The sequence below is a fragment of the Microcaecilia unicolor genome, chromosome 1, assembly GCF_901765095.1.
Source record: "Microcaecilia unicolor chromosome 1, aMicUni1.1, whole genome shotgun sequence".
NCBI classification, from domain to species: domain Eukaryota; kingdom Metazoa; phylum Chordata; class Amphibia; order Gymnophiona; family Siphonopidae; genus Microcaecilia; species Microcaecilia unicolor.
Window position 1 is genome coordinate 32,417,066 of NC_044031.1, and position 19,326 is coordinate 32,436,391.

The 19,326-nt window shown below is 46.8% G+C and overlaps 2 protein-coding genes across 2 annotated transcripts in view; one reads left to right on the forward strand and one right to left on the reverse strand.

The window, feature by feature from the left end:
• LOC115464532 (zinc finger protein 585A-like) overlaps positions 1-19,326 on the forward strand; it is a 512,786-nt gene that overhangs the window by 375,671 nt on the left and 117,789 nt on the right. The window lies entirely within an intron of this gene.
• LOC115460002 (zinc finger protein OZF-like) lies at positions 1,337-18,667 on the reverse strand. The gene is given in 3 exon segments (XM_030189864.1): positions 1,337-1,504; positions 1,506-2,827; positions 18,549-18,667. Coding segments are annotated over 2 exon segments (1,467 nt in total). The 5' UTR covers positions 2,805-2,827; positions 18,549-18,667.

The following is a 19,326-nucleotide window of genomic DNA, read 5'->3' on the forward strand; positions in this document are numbered from 1 at the left end:
ATAATGAGTGGAGTTGAACGGGTAGATGTGAAGCGTCTGTTCACACTTTCCAAAAATACTAGGACTAGGGGGCATGCGATGAAGCTACAATGTAGTAAATTTAAAACGAACCAGAGAAAAGTTTTCTTCACTCAACGTGTAATTAAACTCTGGAATTCGTTGCCAGAGAATGTGGTAAAGGTGGTTAGCTTAGCGGAGTTTGAGGGAAAGTCCATAGACCGTTATTAAATGGACTTGGGGAAAATCCACTATTTCTGGGATAAGCAGCATAAAATGTTTTGTACATTTTTGGGATCTTGCCAGGTACTTGTGACCTGGATTGGCCACTGTTGGAAACAGGATGCTGAGCTCGATGGACCTTTGGTCTTTCCCAGTATGGCAATACTTATGTACTTATGAGGTATGTGCAATTTACAATAGGAATGGATGATCCAGTTTTACTCTGGCAGTCTTCCAACATGAGATGGACACATGGCATGTAAATTTTACTAATAGGAGAAATACTGAAGCTGAAACATGAAAGGACCTACAGCACCCCCCACCACTGCTGCCCCCAAACACAGCTTCCTTTCTCCCTCCCAGACCCACCTGTCTTCCTCCCCACACCCCCCTCCACCGGGCCTACCATCAGTGCTGCAAGTCACATAATACACCAAGATGGGGTAGTCAAAAATCCAGAACTGGTTCAAAATCTCCAGCCTGGAAATGAGCCAACTTGACATCTCTGTAGTTCTCAATCCACTCAGGACATCAAGAGCACCAAAATAACAGTTTATTGGGACCCTACACGGTCCGTGTTTCAGCTACATAGCCTTCCTCAGGGGGCCAACAAATTGACATGTATAGATTAAGCATTTAAACCTCTCAAAATGAGGAGCAATAAGCTACGCGGTGCAGTCCACCACAATCCACAATTTTGTTTGTTCACTCTCTCATCGTGGATTGTGGTGAACTGCACCGCGTAGCTTATTGCTCCTCATTTTGAGAGGTTCAGATGCTTAATCTATACACGCCAATTTGTTGACCCCTGAGGAAGGTTTTGTAGCCAAAATACACACCATGTAGGGTCCCAATAAACTGTGATTTTGGTGCTTTTACCACCGTGGTTTCAGTACTGGTCTTTTGGACTTGGTTTTCTTCCACCCTTGTGTACTTTGCTTCTTTTAGTTGTTCCTTCCACCATGCTTAGATATTTATATACACCTTCCTGTTCAAGTTCCTTTATCTCACAGTGTTCAGTCAGAGCTATTTTCAGTTTTGCTCAACTTTCACCTAAGGAAAGCACCTTAGCACATTTGTCTATATTTTTCTCCAAGGTGGATACTTTCATATTTTCTTACATCAGATTTGCTGTGGAAACATTTATTACATTCCTATATGATTTTTCTCCAGTGTGGATTCTTTCATGAATTGTGAGATTATTCTTTCGATTGAAGCTTTTACCACATTCAGAACATATATACAGTTTTTCTCCAGTGTGGATTCGTTCATGAACTCTTGAGTTTATTTTTTGCATTGAAGCTTTTACCACATTCAGAACATTTATGTGGTTTTTCACCAGTGTGGATTCTTTCATGAATTTTCAGATAAAATTTGTCGCTGAAGCTTTTACCACATTCAGAACATTTAAATGGTTTTTCTCCAGTGTGGATTCGTTCATGAATTCTGAGTAGACTTTTTCCATTGAAGCTTTTACCACATTTAAATGGTTTTTCTCCAGTGTGGATTCGTTCATGAATTCTGAGGTCACTGTTTTTATTGAAGCTGTTACCACATTCAGAACATTTAAATGGTTTTTCTCCAGTGTGGATTCTTTCATGAATTGTGAAATTATTCTTTCGATTGAAGCTTTTACCACATTCAGAACATATATACAGTTTTTCTCCAGTGTGGATTCGTTCATGAACTCTGAGTTTATTTTTTGCATTGAAGCTTTTACCACATTCAGAACATTTATGTGGATTTTCACCAGTGTGGATTCTTTCATGAATTTTCAGATAAAATTTGTCGCTGAAGCTTTTACCACATTCAGAACATTTAAATGGTTTTTCTCCAGTGTGGATTCGTTCATGAACTCTGAGTTTATTTTTTGCATTGAAGCTTTTACCACATTCAGAACATTTAAATGGTTTTTCTCCAGTGTGGATTCTTTCATGAATTGTGAGATTATTCTTTCGATTGAAGCTTTTACCACATTCAGAACATTTATGTGGATTTTCACCAGTGTGGATTCTTTCATGAATTTTCAGATAAAATTTGTCGCTGAAGCTTTTACCACATTCAGAACATTTAAATGGTTTTTCTTCAGTGTGGATTCGTTCATGAATTCTGAGGTCACGGTTTTTATTGAAGCTTTTACCACATTCTGAACATTTAAATGGTTTTTCTCCAGTGTGGATTCGTTCATGAATTCTGAGTTGACTTTTTCCTTTGAAGCTTTTACCACATTCAGAACATTGGAAAGGTTTTTCTCCAGTGTGGATTCGTCCATGAATTTTCAGATAACATTTGTCTCTGAAGCTTTTACCACATTCAGAACATTTGTTTGGTTTTTCTGCAGTGTGGATTCTTTCATAAATTCTGAGGTTAGTTTCGTTGCTGATTCTTTGACTTTGTCTGAGATTTGGCCAGTTGGTGGAATTTCTCTCTTGTTCAATACATACATTTGAGCTCTCTCCTTTTGGGGCATTTTCTTGCAAGTTTATACTAATACCTCCCACACTATCAGCTGAAGGATCAGGGCTGTCTCTGGAGGGGTCTTTTTCTTTACATTCCTGCTTCTGTTCTCCATCACACCCTTTCATTCTCTTATTCCCAAATCCATCATCTGCTGGATAAAAATGAAAGTATGTACATAAATTATACAGCTATTTAGTAAGACATACAGTGGTGGAAATAAGTATTTGATCCCTTGCTGATTTTGTAAGTTTGCCCACTGACAAAGACATGAGCAGCCCATAATTGAAGGGTAGGTTATTGGTAACAGTGAGAGATAGCACATCACAAATTAAATCCGGAAAATCACATTGTGGAAAGTATATGAATTTATTTGCATTCTGCAGAGGGAAATAAGTATTTGATCCCCCACCAACCAGTAAGAGATCTGGCCCCTACAGACCAGGTAGATGCTCCAAATCAACTCGTTACCTGCATGACAGACAGCTGTCGGCAATGGTCACCTGTATGAAAGACACCTGTCCACAGACTCAGTGAATCAGTCAGACTCTAACCTCTACAAAATGGCCAAGAGCAAGGAGCTGTCTAAGGATGTCAGGGACAAGATCATACACCTGCACAAGGCTGGAATGGGCTACAAAACCATCAGTAAGACGCTGGGCGAGAAGGAGACAACTGTTGGTGCCATAGTAAGAAAATGGAAGAAGTACAAAATGACTGTCAATCGACAAAGATCTGGGGCTCCACGCAAAATCTCACCTCGTGGGGTATCCTTGATCATGAGGAAGGTTAGAAATCAGCCTACAACTACAAGGGGGGAACTTGTCAATGATCTCAAGGCAGCTGGGACCACTGTCACCACGAAAACCATTGGTAACACATTACGACATAACGGATTGCAATCCTGCAGTGCCCGCAAGGTCCCCCTGCTCCGGAAGGCACATGTGACGGCCCGTCTGAAGTTTGCCAGTGAACACCTGGATGATGCCGAGAGTGATTGGGAGAAGGTGCTGTGGTCAGATGAGACAAAAATTGAGCTCTTTGGCATGAACTCAACTCGCCGTGTTTGGAGGAAGAGAAATGCTGCCTATGACCCAAAGAACACCGTCCCCACTGTCAAGCATGGAGGTGGAAATGTTATGTTTTGGGGGTGTTTCTCTGCTAAGGGCACAGGACTACTTCACCGCATCAATGGGAGAATGGATGGGGCCATGTACCGTACAATTCTGAGTGACAACCTCCTTCCCTCCGCCAGGGCCTTAAAAATGGGTCGTGGCTGGGTCTTCCAGCACGACAATGACCCAAAACATACAGCCAAGGCAACAAAGGAGTGGCTCAGGAAGAAGCACATTAGGGTCATGGAGTGGCCTAGCCAGTCACCAGACCTTAATCCCATTGAAAACTTATGGAGGGAGCTGAAGCTGCGAGTTGCCAAGCGACAGCCCAGAACTCTTAATGATTTAGAGATGATCTGCAAAGAGGAGTGGACCAAAATTCCTCCTGACATGTGTGCAAACCTCATCATCAACTACAGAAGACGTCTGACCGCTGTGCTTGCCAACAAGGGTTTTGCCACCAAGTATTAGGTCTTGTTTGCCAGAGGGATTAAATACTTATTTCCCTCTGCAGAATGCAAATAAATTCATATACTTTCCACAATGTGATTTTCCGGATTTAATTTGTGATGTGCTATCTCTCACTGTTACCAATAACCTACCCTTCAATTATGGGCTGCTCATGTCTTTGTCAGTGGGCAAACTTACAAAATCAGCAAGGGATCAAATACTTATTTCCACCACTGTATATAGGCAAATATCCCATCATAAGTATTTAAAGTCACTTGCTGGTAGACAGGTGTAAGTGAGCAATGGCACATGAAGAGACATAAACAGACCATCCTGATCTCATCTGTTGGTTCTGGACATTTCATCCTCCCCTGCAGTCTCTGCAGTGATTCCCTTCACTCTGATTATGTTCACTAACCAAAAACTCAATGTGAAAATATAGAAATATTCCACAGCACACAGCAATGATTTTTTTTGACATAGCAATTCCTTGCTCACCACTCTTGGTCACTGAAAGGAACCTCTTCCATTTTCAGGATCTCTACTATGGGTTCAGTGGCATAGGTGTCACTATGGACGTGGAAATGCCCCTCCCCCTTGCAACCATAGTGAAAACTAGTGCCAAAGCTGCACATCTCCTTACCTCCCTCCCCACAGTCCCTCCAATCTTACAGGCAGTAAGAAAAAAAACAAACCTCTTGGCTCTGAAAATAGTGTGCTCTGACTGTTGTGATTTGATTGTTGTTGTCTCTAACTGGTTTATTTATATCTGTAAATCTGAAAAGGAGATTTCAGATTTCAAAACTGCTAGCAAGTATTAGAACTTTTTTTCTTTCCTAGAGATAGGTTTTAAAACAAATACATTCCACAGGTTTTAAACTTTGAGCCCCCCCACCCACCCACCCCAAGACCAGGGGCGTATCTGGAATCCGGCGGTAGGGGGGGCCAGAGCCAGAGAGGGGGGGCACATTTTTGCCTCCCTTCCCCCCCCCCCCCCGCCGCCGCCGCCGCCGCCTCTCTCCACCCCCTCCCCGCCGTCAACCCTCCCCCGCTGCTTACTTTTGCTGGCGCCGAGGTCCCGACCCGCAATCTCCGTTTTTCGTCTTCCTCCGTGGCCATGCTTCCAGGAAGTAACGCTGCAGTGCTGATTCGTTGACTCCAGTTCGACGTCTGACGTCAGACGCCGAACTGGATTCAACGAATCAGCACTGCAGCGTTACTTCCTGGAAGCATGGCCACGGAGGAAGACGAAAAACGGAGATTGCGGGTCGGACCTCGGCGCCAGCAAAAGTAAGCAGCGGGGAAGGGTTGACGGCGGGGAGGGGGGCCAGGGCGAAATCTGCGGGGGCCCAGGCCCCTGTGGCCCCACGCAGATACGCCCCTGCCCAAGACTGACACTTCCTAAATAAATTTCCTAACTATTCTACTTATTACAAATTAACTCCACCCAAATTACAACTGCCTCTGGTTGCCTATGTATGACTGAGGAGTAAAGTTAATCATGCACAGTATTAACCCCATCATAGCATACCTGTTCATTCCCATTCCAACAAACAGGATGACTTTCATTCTCTGTAATAATTGTGGTGTTTCAGTTTCAAGGCCAATTATCTGGATACTTAAGGCTTGTCCTGTCTGTCATCAGCTTGCTAGTTTAAAACAGGAGCTCAGTAAGGTAAAACAGGAATTAGATGCACTTAAAGCAGCTTCTAAGACTACACAAAACCATGCAGCACAGAATCAAGCCAAATTCACACCACTGCCTCCAAGGATAAAACCACCTAGGAATAGATGGTTCACAGTAGGCTCAGGCAGACTTCGCTATGTGACACAGAGGCATCCGCCCTCACAAGTGTTGCCCCTACAGAATTCTTTTGCTCCATTACAGCATGGTGATGATCCTGAAAATAGAACTGAGGCAGAAGAGAAAGAAATGAAGTTGGAACAAAAGGATATGAAGATATCCAAAGAGAAAAGACAACCCCAAATCACAAATGTTGAAGCACATACCAGGAAATGTACATGGAAAGCGATGACCACAAATGCTCGCAGTCTAAGCAATAAAGTTCATGACCTTCAAGCCCTGATGTTGGAGGCAGACTTAGACATTGTTGCAATCACGGAGACATGGCTAAATGGTTCCCATGAATGGGATGCAAACATACCAGGCTATAATCTGTTTAGGAAAGATAGAGAGAGTCGTAAAGGTGGAGGAGTAGCTCTATATGTGAGAAATTATATCACGGCAACCGAAATGACAGGGACCTGGGGAAAGGAAGAAGCAATATGGATCACTTTAAAAAGAGAGGATAGAACCTCTATACACGTGGGTGTTGTCTACAGAACTCCGAAACAATTGGAGGAATTAGATAAAGACCTGATCGCAGATATTCAAAAGTTGGGAAACAAGAGAGAGGTGCTGGTGCTGGGAGATTTCAATCTGCCGGATGTAGATTGGAAGGTTCCGTCTGCGGAATCGGAAAGAAGTAGAGAGATCGTAGATGCTTTACAAAGCAGTTTGCGCAGACAAATGGTGACGGAACCCACGAGGGAGGGAGCAACGCTGGATCTGGTGCTCACAAATGGGGATAGCGTGTCAAATATCTGAGTGGGTGCCCACCTGGGCAGCAGTGACCATCAAACAGTTTGGTTTGATATTACAGCTAAAGTGGAAAGCGGCCACTCAAAACTCAAAGTTCTGGATTTCAAGCGTGCTGACTTTAGTAAAATGGGGGAATACCTGAGGAAGGAGATGATGGGCTGGGAGGAAATACGACAAGTGGAAGGACAGTGGTCCAGGTTGAAAGAAGCTATAAATAGGGCCACGAACCTTTATGTAAGGAAAGTAAATAAAAGCAAGAGAAAAAGGAAACCAATATGGTTCTCCAAGCAAGTGGCTGAGAAAATAAAGGCTAAAGAGTTGGCATTCCAGAAATACACAAAAACTCAAGAAAAGGAACACGAGGAGGAATACAGGATGAAACTGAAAGAAGCCAAGAGAGAGATACGTCTGGCGAAAGCGCAAGCGGAAGAACAAATGGCTAGAAATGTAAGGAGGGGTGACAAAAATTTCTTCAGGTATATAAGTGAAAGGAGAATGACTAAAAAGGGAATTGTGAGACTAAAAGATACTGCAAACCGCTATGTGGATAATGATGAAGAAAAAGCAAATTTGCTAAATAGATACTTTTGTTCTGTTTTCACAGAAGAAAATCCTGGAGAAGAATCCTGGAGAAGGACCGCGATGGACTGCAAAAAGTACAAATGAGATTGAAGTGGATACAGCACCGTTCACGGAACAGAGTGTGTATGAACAGCTTGAAAAGCTAAAGGTGGACAAAGCCATGGGACTGGATGGGATCCACCCCAGGATATTGAGGGAGCTCAGAGAGGTTCTGGCGGGTCCTCTTAAAGATTTGTTTAATATATCCTTGCAGGTGGGAGAGGGTCCGAGGGATTGGAGAACGGCGGAGGTGGTCCCTCTTCACAAGAGTGGTGATAGGGAAGAAGCTGGAAACTACAGGCCGGTAAGCCTCACTTCAATTATTGGAAAAGTAATGGAAGCGATGCTGAAGGAAAGGATAGTGAATTTCCTGGAAGCCAATAAGTTGCAAGATCCGAGACAACATGGTTTTACCAAAGGGAAATCGTGCCAAACGAATCTCATTGAATTCTTTGATTGGGTGACAGGAGAATTGAATCAGGGACGAGCTATAGACATAATCTACTTAGATTTCAGCAAAGCTTTTGACACGGTTCCTCACAGGAGGCTCTTAAATAAACTGGATGGGCTGAAGATAGGACCCGAAGTGGTGAACTGAATTAGGAACTGGGTGACGGACAGAAGCCAGAGGGTGGTGGTGAATGGAATTCGCTCGGAGGAGGGAAAGGTGAGTAGTGGTGTGCCTCAAGGATCGGTGCTGGGGCCGATTCTGTTCAATATATTTGTGAGTGACATTGCCGAAGGGTTAGAAGGTAAAGTTTGCCTATTTGCGGATGATACTAAGATCTGTAACAGAGTGGACATCCCGGAGGGAGTGGAAAACATGAAAAAGGACCTACGGAAGCTAGAAGAATGGTCTAAGGTTTGGCAATTAAAATTAAATGCGAAGAAATGCAAAGTGATACACTTAGGGAATAGAAATCCTCGGGAGACGTATGTGTTAGGCGGGGAGAATCTGATAGGTACGGACGGGGAGAGGGATCTTGGGGTGATAGTATCTGAGGATCTGAAGGCGACGAAACAGTGTGACAAGGCGGTGGCCGTAGCTAGAAGGTTGTTAGGCTGTATAGAGAGAGGTGTGACCAGCAGAAGAAAGGGGGTGTTGATGCCCCTGTATAAGTCGTTGGTGAGGCCCCACCTGGAGTATTGTGTTCAGTTTTGGAGGCCGTATCTTGCGAAGGATGTAAAAAGAATTGAAGCGGTGCAAAGAAAAGCTACGAGAATGGTAAGGGATTTGCGTTACAAGACATATGAGGAGAGACTTGATGACCTGAACATGTATACTCTGGAAGAAAGGAGAAACAGGGGTGATATGATACAGACGTTCAAATATTTGAAAAGTATAAATCCGCAAACGAACCTTTTCCGGAGGTGCGAAGGTGGTAGAACGAGAGGATATGAAATGAGATTGAAGGGGGGGCAGACTCAAGAAAAATGTCAGGAAGTATTTTTTCACAGAGAGAGTAGTGGATGCTTAGAATGCCCTCCCACAGGAGGTGGTGGAAATGAAAACGGTAACAGAATTCAAACACGCGTGGGATAAACATAAAGGAATCCTGTTCAGAAGGAATGGATCCTAAGGAGCTTAGCCGAGATTGGGTGCCAGAGCCAGTGGTGGGAGGCGGGGACAGTGCTGGGCAGACTTACACGGTCTGTGCCCTGAAAAGGACAGGTACAAATCAAGGTAAGGTATACACAAAAAGTAGCACATATGAGTTTATCGTGTTGGGCAGACTGGATGGACTGTGCAGGTCTTTTTCTGCCGTCATTTACTATGTTACTATGTTACTAGGCTATTCCTCCACTCTGAAGCTGCCCATGGATAGAAAGGAGGGAAAGGGAAGGGAGAGGGGGACATGGTGCCCATGGATGGAATGGAGAGGGGAGAAGCTGCACATGGATTGAAGAGAGGGGAAGATTTGGAAGGAAGCAGAAAAATGGAAGAAAGCTAAAAGATCAGTGCTAAAGATGGATGTAGGGCCGGAAATGAAAAAGAAAGGATGTGAGAAAAGAAATAGCACATAAACAGGAGGTCCTGGAAACAGTTAAACGCACAGAGGTAGGGAAAAAGAACCAGAGACTGATGATGACCAAAGATGATTAGAAAAATACAATTGCCAGATTACAAAGATAGGGAAAATGATTTTATTTTCAGTTACTGATAGAATTATGTCAGTTTTAAGAATTTACTTCTGCCAGCTTTGTTTTGCACTGTACATGAGGAAATGCATTTCTATTTGGTTTTGCACTGCATGCAAAATCTGGCATCTTGAGTTTCACTTTAATTTTTGCCTACATTAGTACTTTTACTCCCTTGTTTACTAAGCCGCACAGCTTAGTAAAAAGGGGGGGGGGTTAGTTTGTGGTTGCTTATCCTGTATTTGAACAGGGGCTCACTGTGTTCTGAGACCAGGATGGGGTGCTGTGGAAGAGTATGAGTGAGGAAGGAGATCCCGAGGGGTTCAGTGAGGGTAGAAACAGAGTAAATGTTGTCAAAGAGAGGCAACAGTAGATGGAGTAGAAGGTAAGAGAGCGAATGGCCTGGAGACAAGTGAAGGATGGAGAGACAGGGATGGAGCTGGAGCTGATAAGGGGATGAAAAGCAGTGGAGAGTAGATGAGGGCTCAGAGGGTGAGTACAGAGGAGAGAAATGGGGGACTAGAGAGTGGGTGAAAGACAGAGGGGGGCGGGATTGACAGACTGGGGAAGGAGAAAGACAGAGGGGGCAATGAAATTGCTGGAAAGAAGGGAAGAAGGAGATGAGAGTTGAATAGAAGGCGACTAAGTACTAGAAGGTGAAAGAAGGAGAATGAGGGCTAAAAATCAAACATGGGTGGATATAGAAGCAGAGACGAGAAAAATGAACATAAAAAGAAAGAAAGATCAGTGCCAGATGGATGTAGAGAAGAAATGGAAAGGCAAACCTGAAAAGAATTTAGAAGACTGACACAAATAGTGGAACAGACTGGGACTAACTCAATTAGAAAAGTACCCATTCAACAAAGGTAAAACAGAAAAACATATATTTTTATTTAATACTTTTTAAGGATTGGTATGTGTCTGCTTTGGGAAAGGTACATCTTTTCTATTTTTGTATTTAACAGAGTACAGAGAAAATGCTTTTCTGTTTCTCTTTTACCTATACTTTCACTGCTTATAGAGTCTGACTTATTTGGGGGTCTCCATTTCAGTTTTTGTCTGCATGTTTTTTGTGGTCCACTATGTTGTATCAGGTGAGGGTCTATCCGTGTTCTGCATGTCTGACTGAGGTGAAGGATTATGCTAAAATGTAGTGTCTGAGTAGGAACGTATAACAGTCGAACTTGTTCCAGTTTCCCAGTAGCAGGTTTATAACACCGTCTTTTCATAGGTGGGTCATGGCTGTTATGATTTGGAAAGTTTTTCCTGTATAGATTTTGACTGTCTTTTTGAAGGGTTTTGTGTTATTTTGCAAAGTGTCTGTAGCCTGTTTGAAAGCGGGCTCTGGGGCAAGGTCTGCCAAAAGGTGGCTCTTGTTACCGCAAATAAAAATGCCCAGGACTAATGGTCTCCCCATCCTATAGCGAAGTTACTTACCTGTAGCAGGTATTCTCCGAGGACAGCAGGCTGATTGTTCTCACTGATGGGTGACGTCCCACGGCAGCCCCAGGTCTGGAAATCTTACTAGCAACAAAGCTTGCTAGAGCCCTCGAGCACAGAAGTGCGCGCGTGCCGCCTTAGTCAACTTATAAAGCAAAGACAAGGAAAGAGACAACTGGAAAGGGGAGGTGGGCGGGTTTGTGAGAACAATCAGCCTGCTGTCCTCGGAGAATACCTGCTACAGGTAAGTAACTTCGTTTCTCTGAGGACAAGCAGGCTGCTTGTTCTCACTGATGGGGTATCCCTAGCCCCCAGGCTCACTCAAAACAACAAACAGGGTCAATTGGGCCTCGCAACGGCGAGGACATAACAAGAATTGACCTACAAAGAAACAGCTGAGAGTGCAGCCTGGAACAGAATAAAAATGGGCCTAGGAGGGTGGAGTTAGATTCTAAACCCCAAACAGATTCTGCAGCACCGACTGCACAAACCGACTGTCAAGTCGGGTGTCCTGCTGAAGGCAGTAATGAGATGTGAATGTGTGGACTGATGACCACGTCGCAGCCTTGCAAATCTCATCAATAGTGGCTGACTTCAAGTGGGGCACTGACGCTGCCATGGCTCGAACACTGTGAGCCGTGACATGACCCTCAAGAGTCAGCCCAGCTTGGGCGTAAGTAAAAGAAATGCAACCTGCTAGCCAATTGGAAATGGTGCGTTTCCCTACAGCCACTCCCCTTCTGTTGGGATCAAAAGAAACAAACATTTGGGTGGACTGTCTGAAGGGGCTTGTCCGTTCCACATAGAAGGCCAATGCTTTCTTGCAGTCTAATGTATGCAACTGACGTTCAGCAGGGCGGGTATGAGGACGGGGAAAAAATGTTGGCAAGACAATTGACTGGTTCAGATGGAACTCTGACACCACCTTTGGCAAAAACTTAGGGTGAGTGTGGAGGACTACTCTGTTATGATGAAATTTGGTATATGGAGCATGAGCTACCAAGGCTTGGAGCTCACTGACTCTACGAGCTGAAGTTAACAGCCACCAAGAAAATGACCTTCCAGGCAGTCGCGTAGGAAGGGGGGGGGGGGGCGGTGGGGCGGTCCGCCCCGGGTGCAGGATGCTGGGGGGGTGTCGGCTCCGCTGGGTCCCTGCTCTCTCTGTCCCGGAACAGGTTACTTCCTGTTCCGGGGCAGAGAGAGCAGGGAACCAGCGGAGCCGACGCAGCTCCCAGCGACGTGCACTTGGGGCGGATCGGCCCTCCTGCCCGCCCCCTTTCTTACACCAGTGGTAAGAATGCGCTCCGGGGGGGGGGGGGGTGCGCGCACCGAGAAGTGGGGTGCGCTGTGCTGATCCGCCCCGGGTGTCAGCCGCCCTCGCTACGGCACTGCTTCTAGGTCAAATACTTCAGATGGCAGGAATTCAGTGGCTCAAAAGGAGGTTTCATCAGCTGGGTGAGAACGACATTGAGATCCCATGACACTGTAGGAGGCTTGACAGGGGGCTTTGACAAAAGCAAACCTCTCATAAAGCGAACAAAGGCTGTCCTGAGATAGGCTTACCCTCCACACGATAATGATAAGCACTAATAGCACTAAGATGAACCCTTACTGAGTTGTCTTAAGATCAGACTCTGACAAGTGCAGAAGGTATTCAAACAGGGTCTGTGTAGGAGAAAAGCGAGGATCTAGGGCCTTGCTGTCACACCAGAAGGTAAACCTCCTCCATTTGAAAGTGTAACACCTCTTAATGGAATCTTTCCTGGAATCAAGCAAGGCTCGAGAGACACCCTCCGAAAGACCCAAGGGAGCGAAATCTATGCTCTGAACATCCAAGCCATGAGAGCCAGAGACTGGAGGTTGGGATGCAGAAGCGCCCCCTCGTTCTGAGTGATGAGGGTTGGAAAATAGTCCAATCTCCACGGTTCTTTGGAGGATAACTCCAGAAGAAGTGGGAACCAGATCTGATGAGGCCAAAACGGAGCAATCAGAATCATGGTTCCGCCATCTTGCTTGAGTTTCAGCAAAGTCTTCCCCACCAAAGATATGGGAGGATATGCATACAGGAGGCCTTCCCCCAATGAAGGAGAAAGGCATCTGACGCTAGCCTGCTGTGGGCCTGAAGTCTGGGAGAGAACTGAGGGACCTTGTGATTGATCTGAGTGGCAAAAAGATCCACCAAGGGGGTGCCCCACGCTTGGAAGATCTTGCGTACCACGCTCGAGTTGAGCGACCACTCGTGAGGTTGCATTATCCTGCTCAACCTGTCGGCCAGACTGTTGTTTACACCTGCCAGATACGTGGCTTGGAGAAACATGCCGTAACGGCTAGCCCAAAGCCACAACTGGATGGCTTCCTGACACAGGGGGCGAGATCCGGTACCCCCCTGCTTGTTGATGTAATACATGGCAACCTGATTGTCTGTCTGAATTTGAATGATTTGATTGGACAGCCGATCTCTGAAAGCCTTTAGCACGTTCCAGTCCGCTCGCAACTCGAGGAGATTGATCTGAAGACCTGTCTCCCAGAGGGACCAGCGACCTTGAGTGGGAAGCTCATCCACATGGGCTCCCCACCCCAGGAGGGATGCATCCGTTGTCAGCACTTTTTGTGACTGAGGAATTTGAAAGGGACTCTCAAGGTCAAATTGGATCGAATTCTCCACCATAACAGGGAGTTGTGAAAAGCGGTGGACAATTGGATTACATCCTCTAGATCCCCTGCAGCTTGATACCACTGGGAAGCTAGGATCCATTGAGCTGATCTCATGTGAAGACGGGCCATGGGAGTCACATGAACTGTGGAGGCCATATGGCCTAGCAATCCCAACATCTGCCGAGCTGTGATCTGCTGAGATGCTCTGGCCAAGGAAACGAGGGACAGAAGATTGTCTGCCCTCGCCTCGGGAAGATAGGCACGAGCTGTCTGTGAGTCCAGCAGAGCTCCTATGAATTCTAGTTGTTGAACTGGAAGAAGGTGGGACTTTTGGGTAATTTATAACAAACCCCAGTAGCTCCAGGAGTTGAATAGTCATCTGCATGGATTGCAGAGCTCTTGCCTCCGAGGTGTTCTTCACCAGCCAATCGTCGTGATAAGGGAACACATGCACTCCCAGTCTGCATAGCGATGCTGCAACTACCGCCAGGCATTTTGTAAACACCCTGGGCACAGACGCGAGACCAAAGGGCAGCACGCAATACTGGAAGTGCTGGGTTCCCAGACGGAATCGAAGATACTGCCTGCGAGCTGGAAGTATCGGGATGTGTGTATAAGCATCCTTTAAGTCCAGAAAGCATAGCCAATCGTTCTACTGAATCATGGGAAGAAGGGTGCCCAGGGAAACCATCCTGAACTTTTCTCAAACCAGATATTTGTTCAGGGTCCTTAGGTCTAGGATGGGACGCATCCCCCCTGTTTTCTTTTGCACAAGGAAGTACCTGGAATAGAATCCCAGCCCTTCTTGCCCCGGTGGAACGGGCTCAACCGCATTGGCACTGAGAAGGACGGAGAGTTCCTCTGCAAGTACCTGCCTGTGTTGGAAGCTGAAGGACTGAGCTCAATTTGGAGGTTTGGATATCAAATTGAGGGAGTATCCTAGCTGGACTATTTGGAGAACCCATCGATCGGAGGTTATGAGAGGCCACCTTTGGTGAAAAACTTTTAGCCTCCCTCCGACCGGCAGATCGTCCGGCACAGACACCTTTATAGCGGCTATGCTCAACTGGAGCCAGTCAAAAGCCCGTCCCTTGCTTTTGCTGGGGAGCTGCAGGGGCCTGTCGAGGCGAACGCTGTTGACGTGAATGAGCGCGCTGGGGCTTAGCCTGAGCAGGCTGTCGGGAAGGTGGATTGTACCTACGCTTATTATAAGTAAAGGGAGCAGTCCTCCTTCCTCCGTAAAAATGTCTACCTGATGAGGTAGATGCTGAAGGCGCCCAGTGGGAGAGTTTGTCGAGGGCGATTTCCCGCTGGTGGAGCTGCTCTACCACCTGCTCGACCTTCTTGCCGAAAATATTATCCCCCCGGCAAGCAGCATCCGCAATCCGCTGCTGGACTCGATTCTCCAGGTCAGAGGCACGCAGCCATGAGATTCTGCGCATCACTATACCCTGAGCAGTAGCCCTGGATGCAACATCAAAAGAGTCGTAAGCACCTCTGGACAGGAATTTACGACACACCTTCAGCTGCCTGACCACATCCTGAAAAGGCTTGGCCTGCTCCGAAGGGAGCTTATTGACCAAGTCCGCCAGTTGCTTCACATTATTGCACAAGTGGATGCTTGTGTAGAGCTGGTACGACTGAATCTTGGAGACGAGCATAGAGGAATGATAGACCTTCCTCCCAAAAGAGTCCAAAGTTCTAGACTCCCGGCCCAGGGGCGCCGAGGCGTAATCTCTAGAACTCTTGGCCCTCTTGAGAGCGGAATCCACAACCACAGAGTCGTGAGGCAACTGGGTCTTCATCAACTCCGGGTCCCCGTGAATCCGATACTGGGATTCAACCTTCTTGGTAATGGTGGGATTAGATAACGGTTTCATCCAGTTCGCCAGCAATGTCTGCTTAAGGACATTATGTAGAGGAACAGTAGACGACTCCTTAGGTGGCGAAGGATAGTCAAGGACCTTGAACACCTCGGCCCTGGGCTCATTCTCAGTTACCACAGGGAAGGGAATGGCCGTAGACATTTCCCCCACAAAGGAAGAGAAAGACAGACTCTCCGGGGGGAGAAAGCTTTCTCTCTGGCGAAGGAGTACGATCAGAAGGGAGACCACAAGACTCCTCATCAGAGAAATATCTTGGGTCCTCCTCTGCCTCTCACGAGGCCTCCCCCTCGGTATCGGACACTAGTTCTCTGACTGCAGTCCGAAGCCGGGCCCGTCTTGACGCCGAGGAACCATGTCCTCGATGGCGATGTTGAGAAGTGAACTCCTGCGCCGTCTGCGATGAAGCTCCCTCCATTGATGTCAATGGGGAGTCAACTTGGGTGGCAGCTGAGGCCGACGCCGCAAGCGGCACTGGCATCGCAGACCTCACCACAGACGGGGAGCCAGCCGCCGCATCTATTAACGGTACCGACGGCGCAAGCACCACCGGTACCGGAAAAGACAGTCACAGCAGCTCTTCCAGAATCCCTGGAAGAATGGCTCGGAGGCGCTCGTCCATAGTGTCTGTCGAGAAAGGCTGTGGGATCGGTGCAGGAAACAAAGCCAGAATCTGTCTAGGGCGAGGAGGCGGTACCGGGCTGTCCGGAGACCGGCGCATCGACACCTCTTGTATGGAGGGTGAGCGGTCCTCCCGGCGTCAACGCTTCATGGGTGCCGAATCCTTCAACGCCCCGGAGCTCTCGGTACCGTGACGAGAAGGTGATCGATGACGATGCTTCGCCTTTGCTCGAAGCACGTCACCGGCACCCCCTGGTACCGACGAGGACTCGGGTCTGAAAGAGGTCGGTCCCGGTGGGCCTGCACCGCAGGAGCCCCCCAGGCAGGCGGAGACCCACTCGATGGCTCAATGCTGCCAGCGTGGGATGGTCTCTGGACAGCCATTACCTGCGCTCCTGACATCAATGCACTCTCCGGTGCCGACATCGACACCGCCGCTGTCGACGTCGAAATACCCGGCAAAGCTCCAAACAGGCGTTCCCGCTGAGCTTGTCTCGACGCCTGTGTCCGCTTTTTAAGGCTAAGACACAACTTACATGCGTCGGGGCGATGCTTGGCCCCAAGGCACTGAATACACCATGCGTGTGGATCAGTGCCTGAGATTGCCCGGTTGCATCTAGTGCACTTCTTGAAGCCGCTGGCGATCCTTGATGTCATTGACGGAAAAATAGCGGTGGCAAAATCAAAACTCGCAATGGTGCCAAAAAGAAGGGCACAAGAAGGGAGAAACCCGTACAGGCAGCCAAAAGGGCTGCACACGGAAACGAAAGGAAACTTAAGGGACCAACTAAGAAATAAAGGAAAGTTTGTTTTTTTGTTTAAGAAAAGAACGGCTCAATGCGAGCTAACTCGAACGAAAAAACAAAGAAACTCAGCGAAAACGCGCAGTGAGGGCTCTTCTTCTGTAGGGAACACAGCAACCAAAAAACAGCCGCTCTGACCACGGAAAAAAAGAGACTAAGGCGACACACTCGCGCGACGGGCGGGAAGATGGCCGCGCATGCGCAATGCGCGCACTCGTGCGCTCGAGGGCTCTAGCAAGCTTTGTTACTAGGAAGATTTCCGGACCTGGGGCTGCCGTGGGACGTCACCCATCAGTAAGAACAAGCAGCCTGCTTGTCCTCGGAGAAAGAGTCATCACACAAACTAAAACCCATCGGCTTTAAACAAAGTGTCTGGCAGTGGAAGGAGCTTGTGTTGTTCATGAAGTGATAATCACAATTTGAACATTTTTTGTATGGCATGTTCTAAGAAGGATAGCTCCACTAGAAATCCACCCAGGTGGAGAACTCTGAATTCCCACGGGGTACAGCAGAGGATGGCGGGAAATGGACCGCGGACTCCAGAAAGTAAGAAAAGTAAACTTGGTACTTTCAAAAGATTTATTGTGTGGCTCACAGAGAACAAAAGTCCAAGTGAAAAATGCACAAGATCAAGCCATTGGGATGTAGGACGAGCCAACATTTTTAGTAGACTGGCCACACAGACATCCCATGAGAACAATGGGGCACACCCTTGGACTTCAAATAAATGCTCCCAGGTATACATCTCACCCAACCTCCTTTATCTCGTCTGCTGAGACCCCCAAAACCTATAACTCCCAACTTAACGCCACTACAATAGCCCTTATGGATGAAGAGGACATCTATGTGTGGGTACAATGGGTTTCTGGTGAGTACAGGAGGAATCACATTTTCCACCACAAGTGTAACAGGTAGGGGGAGGTATGGGCCTGAGTCCACCTGTCTGCAGTCCACAGCACCCACCACTAGCCTACTCCAGGGACCTGAAAGCTGCTCTAATGGACCTTAGTATAACATCTGAGGCTGGCAATTAATGTTTTTAATCATATTTTAGGGGGGATGGGAGGGGGATCAGTGATCACTGAGGGAGTAAGGGGAAGTCATCCCTAATTCCCTCCAGTGGTCATCTGGTCAGTTATGGGCAAAAAACATCCAAGTCTTAGGAATGTCCAAATTCCGCTCTTAACGCCCCCCCCCCCCCCCCCCCCCCCGATACGCCTGCTTGAGATTTGGACGCACTACAGACGAAAATCATAGAAAAACATCTGAAAAATAGGTTATAAAATACTAATTTGGATGATTTTATGAGAAAAATGTCCAAATACTGCTTTATGCCCCAAAGAGAAGGAAAGAGGCAAATCAGATAATGTAAGGAGAAAAGTAAAAATAAGGAAAACATAACAATTACATTATCCACACGACAAAGAAGCAGGGACCATGATTAAAACACCTCATTCTCACTGTGTCTGGTCCAGAGGAGCTGTCTTTCTTCTAGGACATGTTTGAATCAGTTTGCTTCTAGCTTTAATTCAAGCTACATCACCTGTTTGATGCAGTTCCTCACACGTGGCTGTGGTTGTCAGATTTCCTCTTTCCTCAGATTCCTGAGCCTCAGTCCCAAATCCCTCTTGCTCAAACTGGAATAATATGTCAGGCTTGACATTGTGGGAGCCTGTTGCAGGAAAAATATAGTAAAAAAAAGCCTATAAGTGCTTAGAATTACGTTGTTTTCATAGTCATCTCCATTTGAACAGAGACCCAAAAAAAATGAGGGGTGATGTAACCTGATCATTTTAATATTGAAGTGGACAACTCCTTTCTTCAAGAGCTACAGACAGTTCTGTTGTGGATTCTGCTACTGCATAGACATAATGGAAATCTCTGCTATCAGAAGTTATTTTATACAGTGGCATTTAACTGATTTCTGCTACCGAATATCACCGCTAACCGGCCAGTTCCTAACCAGATTAGAGACGGACTGGGGGCAGAGTGTGGAAAGAGCACCTACTTAGTCAGTCTGCTAAGCAGCTAAGTAACTTCATAATGGGGCCCTTTTACAAAGCGGCGGTAGGGTTACTGTGCGGCAATACAGCACTTCCGCAGGCCGCACCCAGGAGCCCTGCAGTAGTTTTCTATTTGCCACACCAGAAAATATTTTTCTATTTTCTAGCATGGGGGTGGGGAGTAGGTATGCCCAGTGGTAACTGGCCATTGCCGCATGCTGTCCAATTACCTCCAGGTTTGCGTGTGAGCCCTTACCGCCTCCTAAATTGCTGCACGCCAATATTTTCATTAGCACACGGCCATTAATGACCTCCATT